This window comes from Salmo salar, chromosome ssa09, assembly GCF_905237065.1.
Source record: "Salmo salar chromosome ssa09, Ssal_v3.1, whole genome shotgun sequence".
NCBI lineage: Eukaryota > Metazoa > Chordata > Actinopteri > Salmoniformes > Salmonidae > Salmo > Salmo salar.
Window position 1 is genome coordinate 40,136,424 of NC_059450.1, and position 18,597 is coordinate 40,155,020.

General features: G+C 43.9%; 1 protein-coding gene across 1 annotated transcript in view; it reads left to right on the plus strand.

Moving 5' to 3' along the window:
- Positions 1–18,597, plus strand: part of LOC106611348 (dynein axonemal heavy chain 6) — a 125,998-nt gene that overhangs the window by 94,095 nt on the left and 13,306 nt on the right. The window contains 10 exon segments of the mRNA XM_045724960.1: positions 12,092–12,217; positions 12,751–12,845; positions 13,068–13,227; positions 13,472–13,603; positions 13,707–13,802; positions 13,950–14,090; positions 14,393–14,608; positions 14,953–15,183; positions 17,830–17,951; positions 18,127–18,371. Coding sequence (XP_045580916.1) covers positions 12,092–12,217; positions 12,751–12,845; positions 13,068–13,227; positions 13,472–13,603; positions 13,707–13,802; positions 13,950–14,090; positions 14,393–14,608; positions 14,953–15,183; positions 17,830–17,951; positions 18,127–18,371 — 1,564 coding nt within the window.

Sequence of the window (18,597 nt, forward strand, 5' to 3'; positions counted from 1 at the left end):
GTGTGTGTGTGTGACTGACTGACTTATTGTGTGTGTGACTGACTGATTGTGTCTGACTGACTGATTGTGTGTGTGACTGACTGATTGTGTGTGTGTGTGTGTGACTGACTGACTGTGTGTGTGTGACTGACTGACTGACTGATTGTGTGTGTGTGACTGACGGACTGACTGATTGTGTGTGTGTGACTGACTGATTGATTGTGTGTGTGACTGACTGACTGATTGTGTGTGTGACTGACTGACTGATTGTGTGTATGTGTGTGTGACTGACTGATTGTGTGTGTGACTGACTGATTGTGTGTGTGACTGACTGATTGTGTGTGTGTGACTGACTGATTGTGTGTGTGACTGACTGACTGACCGATTGTGTGTGACTGACTGACTGATTGTGTGCGTGACTGACTGATTGTGTGTGTATGACTGACTGACTGATTGTGTGTGTGTGAGACTGACTGACTGATTGTTTCTGTGTAACTGATTGTGTGTGTGTGACTGACTGATTGTGTGTGTGTGACTGACTGATTGTGTGTGTGTTACTGACTGATTGTTTGTGTGTGACTGACTGATTGTATGTGTGTGACTGACTGATTGTGTGTGTGACTGACTGATAGTGTATGTGTGACTGACTGATTGTGTGTGTGACTGACTGATAGTGTGTGTGTGACTGACTGATTGTGTGTGTGTGACTGACTGATAGTGTGTGTGTGACTGACTGACTGACTGATTGTGTGTGTGTGACTGACTAATTGTGTGTGTGACTGACTGACTGATTGTGTGCGTGACTGACTGATTGTGTGTGTGTGACTGACTGACTGATTGTGTGTGTGTGAGACTGACTGACTGATTGTTTGTGTGTAACTGATTGTGTGTGTGACTGACTGATTGTGTGTGTGTGACTGACTGATTGTGTGTGTGTGACTGACTGATTGTGTGTGTGACTGACTGATTGTGTGTGTGACTGACTGATAGTGTGTGTGTGACTGACTGATTGTGTGTGTGTGACTGACTGATTGTGTGTGTGTGACTGACTGATAGTGTGTGTGACTGACTGATTGTGTGTGTGACTGACTGATAGTGTGTGTGACTGACTGATTGTGTGTGTGACTGACTGATGTGTGTGTGTGACTGACTGATTGTGTGTGTGACTGACTGATTGTGTGTGTGACTGACTGACTGACTGATTGTGTGTGTGACTGACTAATTGTGTGTGTGACTGACTAATGTGTGTGTGTGACTGACTGATTGTGTGTGTGACTGACTGATTGTGTGTGTGTGACTGACTGATTGATTGTGTGTGTGTGTGACTGACTGACTGATTGTGTGTGTGACTGACTGACTGATTGTGTGTGTGTGACTGACTGACTGATTGTGTGTGTGTGTGACTGACTGACTGATTGTGTGTGTGACTGACTGATTGTGTGTGTGTGGCTGACTGACTGATTGTGTGTGTGACTGACTGATTGTGTCTGTGTGTGTGACTGACTGATTGTGTGTGTGTGTGTGACTGACTGATTGTGTGTGTGACTGACTGACTGATTGTGTGTGTGTGACTGACTGGCTGATTGTGTGTGACTGACTGATTGTGTGTTTGTGACTGACTGACTGATTGTGTGTGTATGACTGACTGATTGTGTGTGTGACTGACTGATTGTGTGTGTGACTCACTAATTGTTTGTGTGTGTGACTGACTGATTGATTGTGTCTGTGTGTGTGACTGATTGATTGTGTGTGTGACTGACTGACTCATTGTGTGTGTGACTGACTGATTGTGTGTGTGACTTATTGTGTGTTTGACTGACTGACTGATTGTGTGTGTGTGACTGACTGACAGATTGTGTGTGTGTGTGACTGACTGATTGATTGTGTGTGTGTGACTGACTAATTGTGTGTGTGTGACTGACTGATTGTGTGTGTGTGACTGACTGATTGTGTGTGTGTGACTGACTGATTGATTGTGTGTGTGTGACTGACTAATTGTGTGTGTGTGACTGACTGACTGATTGTGTGTTTGACTGACTAATTGTCTGTGTGTGTGACTGACTGATTGTGTGTGTGACTGACTGATTGTGTGTGTGTGTGTGACTGACAGACTTATTGTGTGTGTGACTGACTGATTGTGTCTGTGTGTGTGACTGACTGATTGTGTGTGTGACTGACTGATTGTGTGTGTGACTGACTGATTGTGTGTGTGTGTGTGACTGACTGACTGTGTGTGTGTGACTGACTGACTGATTGTGTGTGTGTGTGACTGACTGACTGATTGTGTGTGTGTGACTGACTGACTGATTGTGTGTGTGACTGACTGATTGTGTGTGTGACTGACTGATTGTGTGTGTGTGACTGACTGATTGTGTGTGTGTGAGACTGACTGACTGATTGTTTGTGTGTAACTGATTGTGTGTGTGTGACTGACTGATTGTGTGTGTGTGACTGACTGATTGTATGTGTGTGACTGACTGATTGTATGTGTGTGACTGACTGATTGTGTGTGTGACTGACTGATAGTGTATGTGTGACTGACTGATTGTGTGTGTGACTGACTGATAGTGTATGTGTGACTGACTGATTGTGTCTGTGTGTGTGACTGACTGACTGATTGTGTGTGTGACTGACTGATTGTGTGTGTGTGTGGCTGACTGACTGATTGTGTGTGTGACTGACTGATTGTGTCTGTGTGTGTGACTGACTGATTGTGTGTGTGTGTGTGTGACTGACTGACTGACTGTGTGTGTGTGACTGACTGATTGATTGTGTGACTGACTGATTGTGTGTGTGTGACTGACTGATTGATTGTCTGTGTGTGACTGACTAATTGTGTGTGTGTGACTGACTGATTGTGTGTGTGTGACTGACTGATTGTTTGTGTGACTGACTGACTAATTGTGTGTGTGTGACTGACTAATTGTGTGTGTGTGACTGACTGATTGTGTGTGACTGACTGACTGATTGTGTGTGTGACTGACTGACTAATTGTGTGTGTGTGACTGACTGACTGAGTGTGTGTGTGTGGCTGACTGACTGATTGTGTGTGTGACTGACTGATTGTGTGTGTGTGACTGACTGACTGATTGTGTGTGTGTGACTGACTGGCTGATTGTGTGTGACTGACTGATTGTGTGTTTGTGACTGACTGACTGATTGTGTGTGTATGACTGACTGATTGTGTGTGTGACTGACTGATTGTGTGTGTGACTGACTAATTGTTTGTGTGTGTGACTGACTGATTGATTGTGTCTGTGTGTGTGACTGACTGATTGTGTGTGTGTGACTGACTGACTTATTGTGTGTGTGACTGACTGATTGTGTCTGTGTGTGTGACTGACTGATTGTGTGTGTGTGTGTGACTGACTGACTGTGTGTGTGTGACTGACTGACTGATTGTGTGTGTGACTGACTGACTGATTGTGTGTGTGACTGACTGACTCATTGTGTGTGTGACTGACTGATTGTGTGTGTGACTTATTGTGTGTGTGACTGACTGACTGATTGTGTGTGTGTGTGACTGACTGACAGATTGTGTGTGTGTGTGACTGACTGACTGATTGATTGTGTGTGTGTGACTGACTAATTGTGTGTGTGTGACTGACTGATTGTGTTTGTGTGACTGATTGATTGTGTGTGTGTGACTGACTGGCTGATTGTGTGTGACTGACTGATTGTGTGTTTGTGACTGACTGACTGATTGTGTGTGTATGACTGACTGATTGTGTGTGTGACTGACTGATTGTGTGTGTGTGACTGACTGATTGATTGTCTGTGTGTGACTGACTAATTGTGTGTGTGTGACTGACTGATTGTGTGTGTGTGACTGACTGATTGTGTGTGTGACTGACTGACTAATTGTGTGTGTGTGACTGACTAATTGTGTGTGTGTGACTGACTGATTGTGTGTGACTGACTGACTGATTGTGTGTGTGACTGACTGACTAATTGTGTGTGTGTGACTGACTGACTGAGTGTGTGTGTGTGTGTCTGACTGACTGATTGTGTGTGTGACTGACTGACTGATTGTGTGTGTGTGACTGACTGGCTGATTGTGTGTGACTGACTGATTGTGTGTTTGTGACTGACTGACTGATTGTGTGTGTATGACTGACTGATTGTGTGTGTGACTGACTGATTGTGTGTGTGACTGACTAATTGTTTGTGTGTGTGACTGACTGATTGATTGTGTCTGTGTGTGTGACTGATTGATTGTGTGTGTGACTGACTGATTGTGTGTGTGTGACTGACTGACTTATTGTGTGTGTGACTGACTGATTGTGTCTGTGTGTGTGACTGACTGATTGTGTGTGTGTGTGTGACTGACTGATTGTGTGTGTGTGTGTGACTGACTGACTGATTGTGTGTGTGACTGACTGACTGATTGTGTGTGTGACTGACTGACTCATTGTGTGTGTGACTGACTGATTGTGTGTGTGACTTATTGTGTGTGTGACTGACTGACTGATTGTGTGTGTGTGACTGACTGACAGATTGTGTGTGTGTGTGACTGACTGACTGATTGATTGTGTGTGTGTGACTGACTAATTGTGTGTGTGTGACTGACTGATTGTGTTTGTGTGACTGACTGATTGTGTGTGTGTGACTGACTGATTGATTGTGTGTGTGTGACTGACTAACAGATTGTGTGTGTGTGTGACTGACTGACTGACTGACTGATTGTGTGTGTGACTGACTGACTGACTGATTGTGTGTGTGTGTGTGACTGACTGACTGATTGTGTGTGTGACTGACTGACTGATTGTGTGTGTGACTGACTGACTGATTGTGTGTGTGACTGACTGATTGTTTGTGTGACTGACTGATTGTGTGTGTGACTGACTGATTGTGTGTGTGACTGACTGATTGTGTGTGTGACTGACTGACTGATTGTGTGTGTGTGACTGACTGATTGATTGTGTGTGTGTGACTGACTGATTGATTGTGTGTGTGTGACTGACTGATTGATTGTATGTGTGTGACTGACTGATTGATTGTATGTGTGTGACTGACTGATTGTGTGTGACTGACTGACTGACTGTGTGTGTGACTGACTGACTGATTGTGTGTGTGTGACTGACTGATTGATTGTATGTGTGTGACTGACTGATTGTGTGTGACTGACTGACTGATTGTGTGTGTATGACTGACTGACTGACTGTGTGTGTGTGTGACTGACTGACTGTGTGTGTGTGTGACTGACTGATTGTGTGTGTGTGACTGACTGATTGTGTGTGACTGACTGACTGACTGTGTGTGTGACTGACTGATTGTGTGTGTGACTGACTGATTGTGTGTGTGACTGACAAATTGTGTGTGTGACTGACTGATTGTGTGTGTGACTGATTGTGTGTGTGACTGATTGTGTATGTGACTGACTGACTGATTGTGTGTGTGTGACTGACTGATTGATTGTGTGTGTGTGACTGACTGACTGATTGTGTGTGACTGACTGACTGTGTGTGACTGACTGACTGATTGTGTGTGTGTGACTGGCTGACTGTGTGTGTGAATGACTGACTGACTGTGTGTGTGACTGACTGATTGTGTGTGTGTGACTGACTGATTGTGTGTGACTGACTGACTGATTGTGTGTGACTGACTGACTGTGTGTGTGACTGACTGATTGTGTGTGTGACTGATTGTGTGTGTGTGACTGACTGATTGTGTGTGTGACTGACTGATTGTGTGTGTGTGACTGACTGATTGTGTGTGTGACTGACTGATTGTGTGTGTGTGTGTGTGTGTGACTGACTGACTTATTGTGTGTGTGACTGACTGATTGTGTCTGACTGACTGATTGTGTGTGTGACTGACTGATTGTGTGTGTGTGTGTGACTGACTGACTGTGTGTGTGTGACTGACTGACTGACTGATTGTGTGTGTGTGACTGACGGACTGACTGATTGTGTGTGTGTGACTGACTGATTGATTGTGTGTGTGACTGACTGACTGATTGTGTGTGTGACTGACTGACTGATTGTGTGTATGTGTGTGTGACTGACTGATTGTGTGTGTGTGACTGACTGATTGTGTGTGTGACTGACTGATTGTGTGTGTGACTGACTGATTGTGTGTGACTGACTGACTGACTGATTGTGTGTGACTGACTGACTGATTGTGTGTGTGACTGACTGATTGTGTGTGTGACTGACTGACTGATTGTGTGTGTGTGGACTGACTGACTGATTGTGTGTGTGACTGACTGATTGTGTGTGTGTGACTGACTGATTGTGTGTGTGTGACTGACTGATTGTGTGTGTGTTACTGACTGATTGTGTGTGTGACTGACTGATTGTATGTGTGTGACTGACTGATTGTGTGTGTGACTGACTGATAGTGTATGTGTGACTGACTGATTGTGTGTGTGACTGACTGATAGTGTATGTGTGACTGACTGATTGTGTGTGTGTGACTGACTGATAGTGTGTGTGTGACTGACTGATTGATTGTGTGTGTGTGTGTGTGACTGACTGACTGATTGTGTGTGTGAGACTGACTGACTGATTGTGTGTGTGTGACTGACTGACTGATTGTGTCTGTGTGTGTGACTGACTGACTGATTGTGTGTGTGACTGACTGATTGTGTGTGTGTGGCTGACTGACTGATTGTGTGTGTGACTGACTGATTGTGTCTGTGTGTGTGACTGACTGATTGTGTGTGTGTGTGTGACTGACTGACTGACTGTGTGTGTGTGACTGACTGACTGATTGTGTGTGTGTGACTGACTGATTGATTGTCTGTGTGTGACTGACTAATTGTGTGTGTGTGACTGACTGATTGTGTGTGTGTGACTGACTGATTGTGTGTGTGACTGACTGACTAATTGTGTGTGTGTGACTGACTAATTGTGTGTGTGTGACTGACTGATTGTGTGTGACTGACTGACTAATTGTGTGTGTGTGACTGACTAATTGTGTGTGTGTGACTGACTGATTGTGTGTGACTGACTGACTGATTGTGTGTGTGACTGACTGACTAATTGTGTGTGTGTGACTGACTGACTGAGTGTGTGTGTGTGTGTGTGTGTGTGTGTGACTGACTGACTGATTGTGTGTGTGTGACTGACTGACTGATTGTGTGTGTGTGTCTGACTGACTGATTGTGTGTGTGTGACTGACTGACTGATTGTGTGTGTGTGACTGACTGGCTGATTGTGTGTGACTGACTGATTGTGTGTTTGTGACTGACTGACTGATTGTGTGTGTATGACTGACTGATTGTGTGTGTGACTGACTGATTGTGTGTGTGACTGACTGATTGTTTGTGTGTGTGACTGACTGATTGATTGTGTCTGTGTGTGTGACTGATTGATTGTGTGTGTGACTGACTGATTGTGTGTGTGTGACTGACTGACTTATTGTGTGTGTGACTGACTGATTGTGTCTGTGTGTGTGACTGACTGATTGTGTGTGTGTGTGTGACTGACTGACTGTGTGTGTGTGACTGACTGACTGATTGTGTGTGTGACTGACTGATTGATTGTATGTGTGTGACTGACTGATTGTGTGTGACTGACTGACTGACTGTGTGTGTGACTGACTGACTGATTGTGTGTGTGTGACTGACTGATTGATTGTATGTGTGTGACTGACTGATTGTGTGTGACTGACTGACTGATTGTGTGTGTATGACTGACTGACTGACTGTGTGTGTGTGTGACTGACTGACTGTGTGTGTGTGACTGACTGATTGTGTGTGTGTGACTGACTGATTGTGTGTGACTGACTGACTGACTGTGTGTGTGACTGACTTATTGTGTGTGTGACTGACTGATTGTGTGTGTGACTGACAAATTGTGTGTGTGACTGACTGATTGTGTGTGTGACTGATTGTGTGTGTGACTGATTGTGTATGTGACTGACTGACTGATTGTGTGTGTGTGACTGACTGATTGATTGTGTGTGTGTGACTGACTGACTGATTGTGTGTGACTGACTGACTGTGTGTGACTGACTGACTGATTGTGTGTGTGTGACTGACTGAGTGTGTGTGAATGACTGACTGACTGTGTGTGTGACTGACTGATTGTGTGTGTGTGACTGACTGATTGTGTGTGACTGACTGACTGTGTGTGTGACTGACTGATTGTGTGTGTGTGACTGACTGATTGTGTGTGTGACTGATGTGTGTGTGTGACTGACTGATTGTGTGTGTGACTGATTGTGTGTGTGTGTGACTGACTGATTGTGTGTGTGACTGACTGATTGTGTGTGTGTGTGTGTGTGTGTGTGACTGACTGACTTATTGTGTGTGTGACTGACTGATTGTGTCTGACTGACTGATTGTGTGTGTGACTGACTGATTGTGTGTGTGTGTGTGACTGACTGACTGTGTGTGTGTGTGACTGACTGACTGACTGATTGTGTGTGTGTGACTGACTGACTGACTGATTGTGTGTGTGTGACTGACTTATTGATTGTGTGTGTGACTGACTGACTGATTGTGTGTGTGTGTGTGTGTGACTGACTGATTGTGTGTGTGACTGACTGATTGTGTGTGTGACTGACTGACTGACTGATTGTGTGTGACTGACTGACTGATTGTGTGCGTGACTGACTGATTGTGTGTGTGTGACTGACTGACTGATTGTGTGTGTGTGAGACTGACTGACTGATTGTTTGTGTGTAACTGATTGTGTGTGTGTGACTGACTGATTGTGTGTGTGTGACTGACTGATTGTGTGTGTGTGACTGACTGATTGTATGTGTGTGACTGACTGATTGTATGTGTGTGACTGACTGATTGTGTGTGTGACTGACTGATAGTGTATGTGTGACTGACTGATTGTGTGTGTGACTGACTGATAGTGTATGTGTGACTGACTGATTGTGTGTGTGTGACTGACTGATAGTGTATGTGTGACTGACTGATTGTGTGTGTGACTGACTGATAGTGTATGTGTGACTGACTGATTGTGTGTGTGACTGACTGATAGTGTATGTGTGACTGACTGATTGTGTGTGTGACTGACTGATAGTGTGTGTGACTGACTGACTGACTGACTGATTGTGTTTGTGTGACTGACTAATTGTGTGTGTGACTGACTGACTGATTGTGTGCGTGACTGACTGATTGTGTGTGTGTGACTGACTGAGTGATTGTGTGTGTGTGACTGACTGACTGATTGTTTGTTTGTGTGTAACTGATTGTGTGTGTGTGACTGACTGATTGTATGTGTGTGACTGACTGATTGTATGTGTGTGACTGACTGATTGTGTGTGTGACTGACTGATAGTGTATGTGTGACTGACTGATTGTGTGTGTGACTGACTGATAGTGTATGTGTGACTGACTGATTGTGTGTGTGTGACTGACTGATTGTGTGTGTGTGACTGACTGATAGTGTGTGTGACTGACTGATTGTGTGTGTGACTGACTGATAGTGTATGTGTGACTGACTGATTGTGTGTGTGACTGACTGATAGTGTATGTGTGACTGACTGATTGTGTGTGTGACTGACTGATAGTGTGTGTGTGACTGACTGACTGACTGATTGTGTGTGTGTGACTGACTAATTGTGTGTGTGACTGACTAATTGTGTGTGTGACTGACTGATTGTGTGTGTGACTGACTGATTGTGTGTGTGTGACTGACTGATTGATTGTGTGTGTGTGTGTGTGACTGACTGACTGATTGTGTGTGTGTGTGTGTGTGACTGACTGACTGACTGACTGATGTGTGTGTGTGTGTGTGACTGACTGACTGATTGTGTGTGTGTGTAACTGACTGATTGTGTGTGTGTGACTGACTGATTGTGTGTGTGTGTGTCTGACTGAGTGATTATGTCTGTGTGTGTGACTGACATATTGTGTGTGTGTGTGTGTGTGACTGACTGATTGTGTGTGTGACTGACTGATTGTGTGTGTGTGACTGACTGACTGATTGTGTGTGTGTGACTGACTGACTGATTGTGTGTGACTGACTGACTGACTGATTGTGTGTGTGTGTGTGTGTGTGTGTGTGTGTGTTACTGACTGACTGATTGTGTGTGACTGACTGACTGATTGTGTGTGTGTGACTGACTGATTGTGTGTGTGTGTGTGACTCACTGACTGATTGTGTGTGTGTGACTGACTGATTGTGTGTGTGTGACTGACTGACTGATTGTGTGTGTGTGACTGACTTATTGGGTGTGTGTGTGTGTGTGTGTGACTGACTGATTCTGTGTGTGTGACTGACTGACTGATTGTGTGTGTGCGACTGACTGACTGATTGTGTGTGTGTGACTGACTGATTTGTGTGTATGTGTGACTGACTGATTGTGTGTGTGACTGACTGACTGATTGTGTGTGTGTGTCACGACTAATTGTGTGTATGTGACTGACTGACTGACTGATTGTGTGTGACTGACTGAAGTGTGTGTGTGTGTGTGTGTGTGTGTGTGTGTGACTGACTGACTAATTGTGTGTGTGTGACTGACTGATTGTGTGTGTGTGTGACTGACTGATTGTGTGTGTGTGTGTGTGTGTGACTGACTGAATGTGTGTGTGTGACTGACTTACTGACTGATTGTGTGTGTGTGACTGACTGATTGTGTGTGTGTGTGTGACTGACTGATTGTGTGTGTGTGTGTGTGATAGACTGATTGTGTGTGTGTGACTGACTGACTGACTGATTGTGTGTGTGTGTGTGACTGATTGCGTGTGTGTGTGACTGACTGATTGTCTGTGTGACTGACTGACTGATTGTGTGTGTGTGTGACTGACTGACTGATTGTGTGTGTGTGACTGACTGATTGTGTGTGTGTGACTGACTGATTGTGTGTGTGTGACTGACTGATTGTGTGTGTGTGTGACTGATTGTGTGTGTGTATGACTGACTGATTGTGTGTGTGACTGACTGACTGATTGTGTGTGTGTGACTGACTGACTGACTGATTGTGTGTGTGTGACTGACTGACTGATTGTGTGTGTGTGTGACTGACTGATTGTGTGTGTGTGTGTGTGACTGACTGATTGTGTGTGTGTGTGTGTGACTGACTAATTATGTGTGTGACTGACTGACTGATTGTGTGTTTTTGACTGACTAATTGTGTGTGTGTGACTGACTAATTGTGTGTGTGACTGACTGACTGATTGTGTGTGTGACTGACTGACTGATTGTGTGTGTGTGTGTGTGACTGACTGACTGACTGATTGTGTGTGTGTATGTGACTGACTGATTGTGTGTGTGTGTGTGTGTGACTGACTGACTGACTGACTGATTGTGTGTGTGTGTGTGTGTGTGTGACTGACTGACTGATTGTGTGTGTGTGTAACTGACTGATTGTGTGTGTGTGTGTGACTGACTGATTGTGCGTGTGTGACTGACTGATTGTGTGTGTGTGTGTGTCTGACTGAGTGATTATGTCTGTGTGTGTGACTGACATATTGTGTGTGTGTGACTGACTGATTGTGTGTGTGACTGACTGATTGTGTGTGTGTGACTGACTGACTGATTGTGTGTGTGTGACTGACTGACTGATTGTGTGTGACTGACTGACTGACTGATTGTGTGTGTGTGTGGGTGTGTGTTACTGACTGACTGATTGTGTGTGTGTGACTGACTGATTGTGTGTGTGTGTGACTCACTGACTGATTGTGTGTGTGTGACTGACTGATTGTGTGTGTGTGACTGACTGACTGATTGTGTGTGTGTGACTGACTGATTGTGTGTGTGACTGACTGATTGTGTGTGTGTGACTGACTGACTGACTGACTGATTGTGTGTGTGTGACAGACTCATTGTGTGTGTGACTGACTGATTGTGTGTGTGTGACTGACTGATTGTGTGTGCGTGACTGACTGACTGACTGATTGTGTGTGTGACTGATTGACTGATTGTGTGTGACTGACTGATTGTGTGTTTGTAACTGACTGACTGTGTGTGTGACTGACTGACTGATTGTGTGTGTGTGACTGACTGACTGATTGTGTGTGTGTGACTGACTAATTGTGTGTGTGTGACTGACTGATTGTGTGTGACTGACTGATTGTGTGTGTGTGTGTGTGTAACTGACTGATTGTGTGTGTGTGACTGACTGATTGTGTGTGTGTGACTGACTGATTGTGTGTGTGTGACTGACTGACTGATTGTGTGTGACTGACTGATTGTGTTTTGGACAGGAAATAGAGATATTGATGGGTAAACTGAAAGAGGATTCTCAAGCTGTGGAACAAGTCCGAGCCATCACCAAAATGGAAGAAGACATGATGGTGCAAGAAACACGGATCGTTCATGAATATGCAGAGGTGAGGTGAACATCAATATGAATATGCAGAGGTGAGGTGAACATCAATATGAATATGCTGAGGTGAGGTGAACATCAATATGAATATGCAGAGGTGAGGTGAACATCAATATGAATATGCCGAGGTGAGGTGAATATCAATATGAATATGCAGAGGTGAGGTGAACATCAATATGAATATGCAGAGGTGAGGTGAATATCAATATGAATATGCAGAGGTGAGGTGAATATCAGTATGAATATGCAGAGGTGAGGTGAATATCAGTATGGATATGCAGAGGTGAGGTGAACATCAATTTGAATATGGTGAGGTGACTATCAATATGAATATGCAAAGGTGAGGTGAATATCAATATGAATATGCAGAGGTGAGGTGAATTTGAATATGCAGAGGTGAGGAGAACATCAATATGTTTTTATGAGAGTGCTACATACACCCACACTCACCCTTTGATAAATGTGTTCTCTGTTGACTGTGAGTAACATTTTGTTTATGTAAATCATTTGTTCCCATTGTGTGTTGTAAAATTGTAGGATGCTATGGCAGATTTGAATAAAGTTTTGCCTCTGCTGGAGAAAGCAGTTTCAGCTTTAGATGCTCTGGAAAAGAGCGACATTTCAGAAATAAGGCAAGTGAATAAAATCATACTTAATTCTTCACCGAAGCATGACTTTTCCTTTCATAAACACTTGGGGTTACAATATTGTTGTCAAATTTACCTGATCAAAACATTTTTCCAAGTAGAACTAATGTTTAGAGGCAACGAATCAATATGACACACTGTCAATATGTAATACTGAATTCATTCTGAATTGAATATATTGATCTCCTGTTCATTATTTTGCTCCAGAGTGTACACCAAGCCTCCAGAACTGGTCCTGACAGTGATGCATGCAGTCTGCATCCTGCTACAGCAGAAGCCTGACTGGACTACAGCTAAACAGCTGCTAGGAGACCCTGGCTTCCTCAAGAGACTGGTCAGCCTGGACAAAGACAGCCTGCCAGAGAAGGTACAGTATTTAGGCCCCAATCATACCTTGAGATGTGCTTATCTTCTAGCTTTAGATTCTCTTGTTGATTATGCTTGTGTATAACTGTCTTGTGTGGCTCAGTCAGTAGAGCATGGCACTTGCAACAGCAAGGGTTGTGGGTTCGATTCCCGCTAGGGAAAATGCACGCTTTGGATAAAAGTGTCTGCTAAATGTCATATATTATATTATAATACTGCATGATACTATGTTTGAATTGCTGTAGGTGTTTCTGAAGTTGAGGAGGTATTCTAAGTGTCCTGACTTTAACCCTGCCAAGGTGGGCATGGTGTCTATAGCCTGTCGTTCTATGTGCCTCTGGGTGCTGGCTTTGGAGCACTACCATGATGTCTACAAGGTACACTTTGACTGTTGTATGCCTTTAGTTCTCCAGAAGGAAATATTACCTTATTGTTATTCATGAATGCAGCAGTGTTATATTGATGTCCTATCTTCCCCAGATAATTGAGCCCAAACAGAACAAAGTTAACGTGGCTCAAGCAGCATTGGTGAAATCAAAATCTAATCTGATGAAAAAGCAGAAAAGACTATCAAAGGTAAGATATTTACTGTTTGGCAACGTGTTTGATAATTAATTCACACAAATGAGAAGGGCTCATTTCTCCGTTCAATGTATGCTTTATCAATGAATTGATTGATTGATTAATTGGTTGATGATTGATTGTTCTGTGCTGTCTGTTTAGATCGAGGAGCATCAGAAAGCTTTGGAGGACCACTACAATGCCAGTGTGTCTGAGAGACAGGAGCTGGGGAGACGTAAAGAGAGGACCACCAACAGAGTGCAGAGAGCTGCTTCACTCATATCAGCCCTGTCTAATGAAAAGGTCCTACAAACAGTTCCTATACAATAGTAAATATTGTTGAATTTCATAAAGCCAGACCGATATGGGACTTATGGATCTGATTTGATACCAGTCTTTGGGAGCCAGAATACACCGATTCCGATATTTCTGCCGATACATATGTTTTTTAGATAAAAATTTCACTGTTTTAGGTACAAATTGAACTCCAAAAGAGATGCATCCCTACAATGACACTTTGAATGCTGATTTCTTCCATGCGTGCTTTCTGTTGATTTGACCTGTCTGTTGCCCTGTGTGTGTCTGTGTGTATCTCTGTGTATCAGGATCGCTGGGAGAAAGCAGTGTGTGACCTGGACAACAAGCTGCAGCACATAGTGGGTGACGTCATGGTTTCCTCAGCGTTCATCACGTACTGTGGACCTCTGACGGCCGACTTCCGTAAAGCCATGGTGAAGAAGTGGCTGGACTTCTGCCACAACATGGAGATCCCTATCTCTCCTCAGTACACCTTCACCTCAGCTATGACTGAGAAGAACCAGGTGATGTGGTCATTTAGCAGGCGTTTTTATCCTAAGCAACTTACAAAACTGTTAGCATTGACAGACACATAAATGCACTGATCGACATTCAGTGGTGCAAGTAATCTCTTAACATTAGTCTCATTTAATTCCGACCTATAGCTCCGCACGATTCAAAGCATTCTGGGGCGATATCCGCCTCAAAGGATCATAAAGCTCAATCTCATGTGAATGTTCACAAAATGTTTTTAAGAAATTACAAACAACAACACACACATTTTGTTTTGGCATGTATTGCCATAATGCACCAGATTTAGCTATTTTCTCAACATTTTAATGATATCGAAAAATCTTATCTCCCTCAGGTGAGACACTGGCAGAACACAGGCCTGCCACCAGATCAGAACTCCACAGAGAATGCTTTGATCGTGAAGAACGGTCCACACTGGCCCCTGCTGATCGACCCCCAGGGCCAGGCCATCAGGTGGATAAGCTCTATGGAGGGGGTCAGGCTCAGGAAGATACTGGCCTCAGACCCCAACTATATGAAGACAGTGGAGAGGGCCATTCGCATGGGGGACGCTGTCCTTATTCAGGTACTTGCTTAGGCTACTTAAACCCTTTAGTTCTTTGGGGAGCATAGATTATTTGACAAATTTCCTCCATGTTGATCCCTTATTCATGTATTGCCATATAAAATATAACATTTGATTGATTTTAATTCTACAATATATACATGTGAATGGAAACAGCTAATTTGTCTGTAAACATTCCAAATGTCGACAAAACAAAATACGCTAGACAAGGTCTGTAAAAATAAGTATGCGAGAAATGGCAGTGGAAACTATTGATCTAATAACCATCATATCGAAGTAAATGTGGAGTCATACGATGATATGTTGTGGTCCTCCCATACGACTCGGGAAAACATAGTTTATTATGCTACAGATGAAATCAGTTATGATGAACTTCACAGGGGGGTGAAAGTTCACAGTAATGAGCTTAATGCTGCTTTCCAATAAATATAGAGGGTCTTATTCTGATCGATGGTTCGCTGCCGTTTGACAAATAAAAATGATTGCGCTCTTTTGGCCATAATAATCCCATCAAGTAGGCCCATCAAATTCAACTCTAGACCTCAAAGCAAGTTTCACTGCCTTTTTTCATTGTTCCCCTCTAATCAGGGACTGATTTAGAACTTGGACAACAGGTGGGTGCAATTAATTACAGTGGGGGAAAAAAGTATTTGATCCCCTGCTGATTTTGTACGTTTGCCCACTGATAAAGAAAGGATCAGTCTATAATTTTAATGGTAGGTTTATTTGAACAGTGAGAGACAGAATAACAACAAAAATATCCAGAAAAACACATTATAAATTGATTTTCATTTTAATGAGGGAAATAATTATTTGACCCCCTCTCAATCAGAAAGATTTCTGGCTCCCAGGTGTCTTTTATACAGGTAACGAGCTGAGATTAGGAGCACACTCTTAAAGGGAGTGCTCCTAACCACAGCTTGTTACCTGTAAAAAAGACACCTTTCCACAGAAGCAATCAATCAATCAGATTCCAAACTCTCCACCATGGCCAAGACCAACGAGCTCTCCAAGGATGTCAGGGACAAGATTGTAGACCTACACAAGGCTGGAATGGACTACAAGACCATCGCCAAGCAGCTTGGTGAGAAGGTGACAACATTTGGTGCGATTATTCGCAAATGGAAGAAACACAAAATAACTGTCAATATCCCTCGGCCTGGGGCTCCATGCAAGATCTCACCTCGTGGGGTTGCAATGATCATGAGAACGGTGAGGAATCAGCCCAGAACTACACGGGAGGATCTTGTCAATGATCTCAAGGCAGCTGGGACCATAGTCACCAAGAAAACAATTAGTAACACACTACGCCGTGAAGGACTGAAATCCTGCAGTGCCCGCAAGGTCCCCCTGCTCAAGAATACATATACAGGCCCGTCTGAAGTTTGCCAATGAACATCTGGATGATTCAGAGGACAACTGGTGAAAGTGTTGTGGTCAGATGAGACCAAAATGGAGCTCTTTGGCATCAACTCAACTCGTCGTGTTTGGAGGAGGAATGCTGCCTATGACCCCAAGAACACCATCCCCACCGTCAAACATGGAGGTGGAAACATTATGCTTTGGGGGTGTTTTTCTGCTAAGGGGACAGGACAACTTCACCGCATCAAAGGGACGATGGACGGGGTCATGTACCGTCAAATCTTGGGTGAGAACATCCTTCCTTCAGCCAGGGCATTGAAAATGGGTCATGGATGGGTATTCCAGCATGACAATGACCCAAAACACACGGCCAAGGCAACAAAGGAGTGGCTCAAGAAGAAGCACATAAAGGTCCTGGAGTGGCCTAGCCAGTCTCCAGACCTTAATCCCATAGAAAATCTGTGGAGGGAGCTGAAGGTTCAAGTTGCCAAACGTCAGCCTCAAAACCTTAATGACTTGGAGAAGATCTGCAAAGAGGAGTGGGACAAAATCCCTCCTGAGATGTGTGCAAACCTGGTGGCCAACTACAAGAAACGTCTGACCTCTGTGATTGCCAACAAGGGTTTTGCCTCCAAGTACTAAGCCATGTTTTGCAGAGGGGTCAAATACTTATTTCCCTCATTAAAATACAAATAATTTTATAACATTTTTGACATGGATTTTTGTTGTTGTTATTCTGTCTCTCACTGTTCAAATAAACCTACCATTAAAATTATAGACTGACCATTTCTTTGTAAGTGGGCAAACGTACAAAATCAGCAGGGGATCAAATACTTTTCCCCCCCACTGTATTAGGTAGAACAGAAAACCAGCAGGCTCCGGACCTCGTAAGGTAAGAGTTGAATACCCCTGATGTAGGCTATACCTACACTGTATCTGCGAGCAGTTGGCTAGAGCGCGCGTGCCAACACTGGAGTGGGCACATTCGTTATATAACGCATCAGTTTTAGTGACAAAACCATCAGTAGAGTTGAAAATGTGATGGACTTGGATATTTAATAACAAAAGGTATTTTTATGTACTTTACGTCATCACGCACAGCCTTTTATCCACAAGAAGTCAATTTGATGGAAACATCTCTTGTGGGAAAATGTGGATTCTTTTTCATGCAGATTTTAAAAATCTGTTCCCAATTGAATGGAAACTTAGCTAGTGGTTTTCTTAAATGAAATGAGATTATTAGTCCTTATCGATCTTTCCCTTTGACCATTCTTCTGTTTTCAGGATGTTCTTGAGAACATAGATCCCTGTCTTCAGCCAATCCTGATCAAGAACCTTACAATACGTGAGGGTCAATCATTCATCAAAATTGGAGACACTGAAATTGAGTACAATCCCAACTTTAGGTATATTGACTCATTCAATTGAGCCCTTATTTTCATCAAATTACCCTTCATTAAAAAATATAAATGTTCATATTTGAAGCAATAGGAATAGATCTTATAAATTGTCACAACTCCTCTCCTCCTCATCTCCTGCCTTCTCCTCCTCCTCTCCCCTCTCCTCTCTTTCTCACCGAAGGCTCTACCTGGCCACCTGTCTGCCCAACCCCCACTTCCTCCCGGCAGTGTGTGTCCTGGTGAAGCTGATCAACTTCTCGGTAGAGTACGAGTGTCTGCAGGAGCAGCTGCTGTCCAGCGCGGTGTCTCTGCATCAGGCGGAGCTGGAGCTGCACCACAACCAGCTCCTCCACACTATTACTGCTGACCTGTTCAGCCTTCACGAGCTGGAGAACAGGTCCCTGCTGCTGCTGCAGGACACCCAGGGTGAGGGAGGGAGGGAAGGAGGTGGACAGGTGGATGGATTTTGTGCCGTTTCACCTGTCCCTAAATGTAACGTGAACATTTTGATCAAGATCGACTGTTGGCTTTGCTTCTAGCACTCTTTCACTATTGATTTTACTAAGAGGACAGAGAAAGGATAGAGATGAGCACATTGTCTCCCTTCACCTAAAATGTGACATTAAAACACTAATACTTTGTCTTGCTTTAG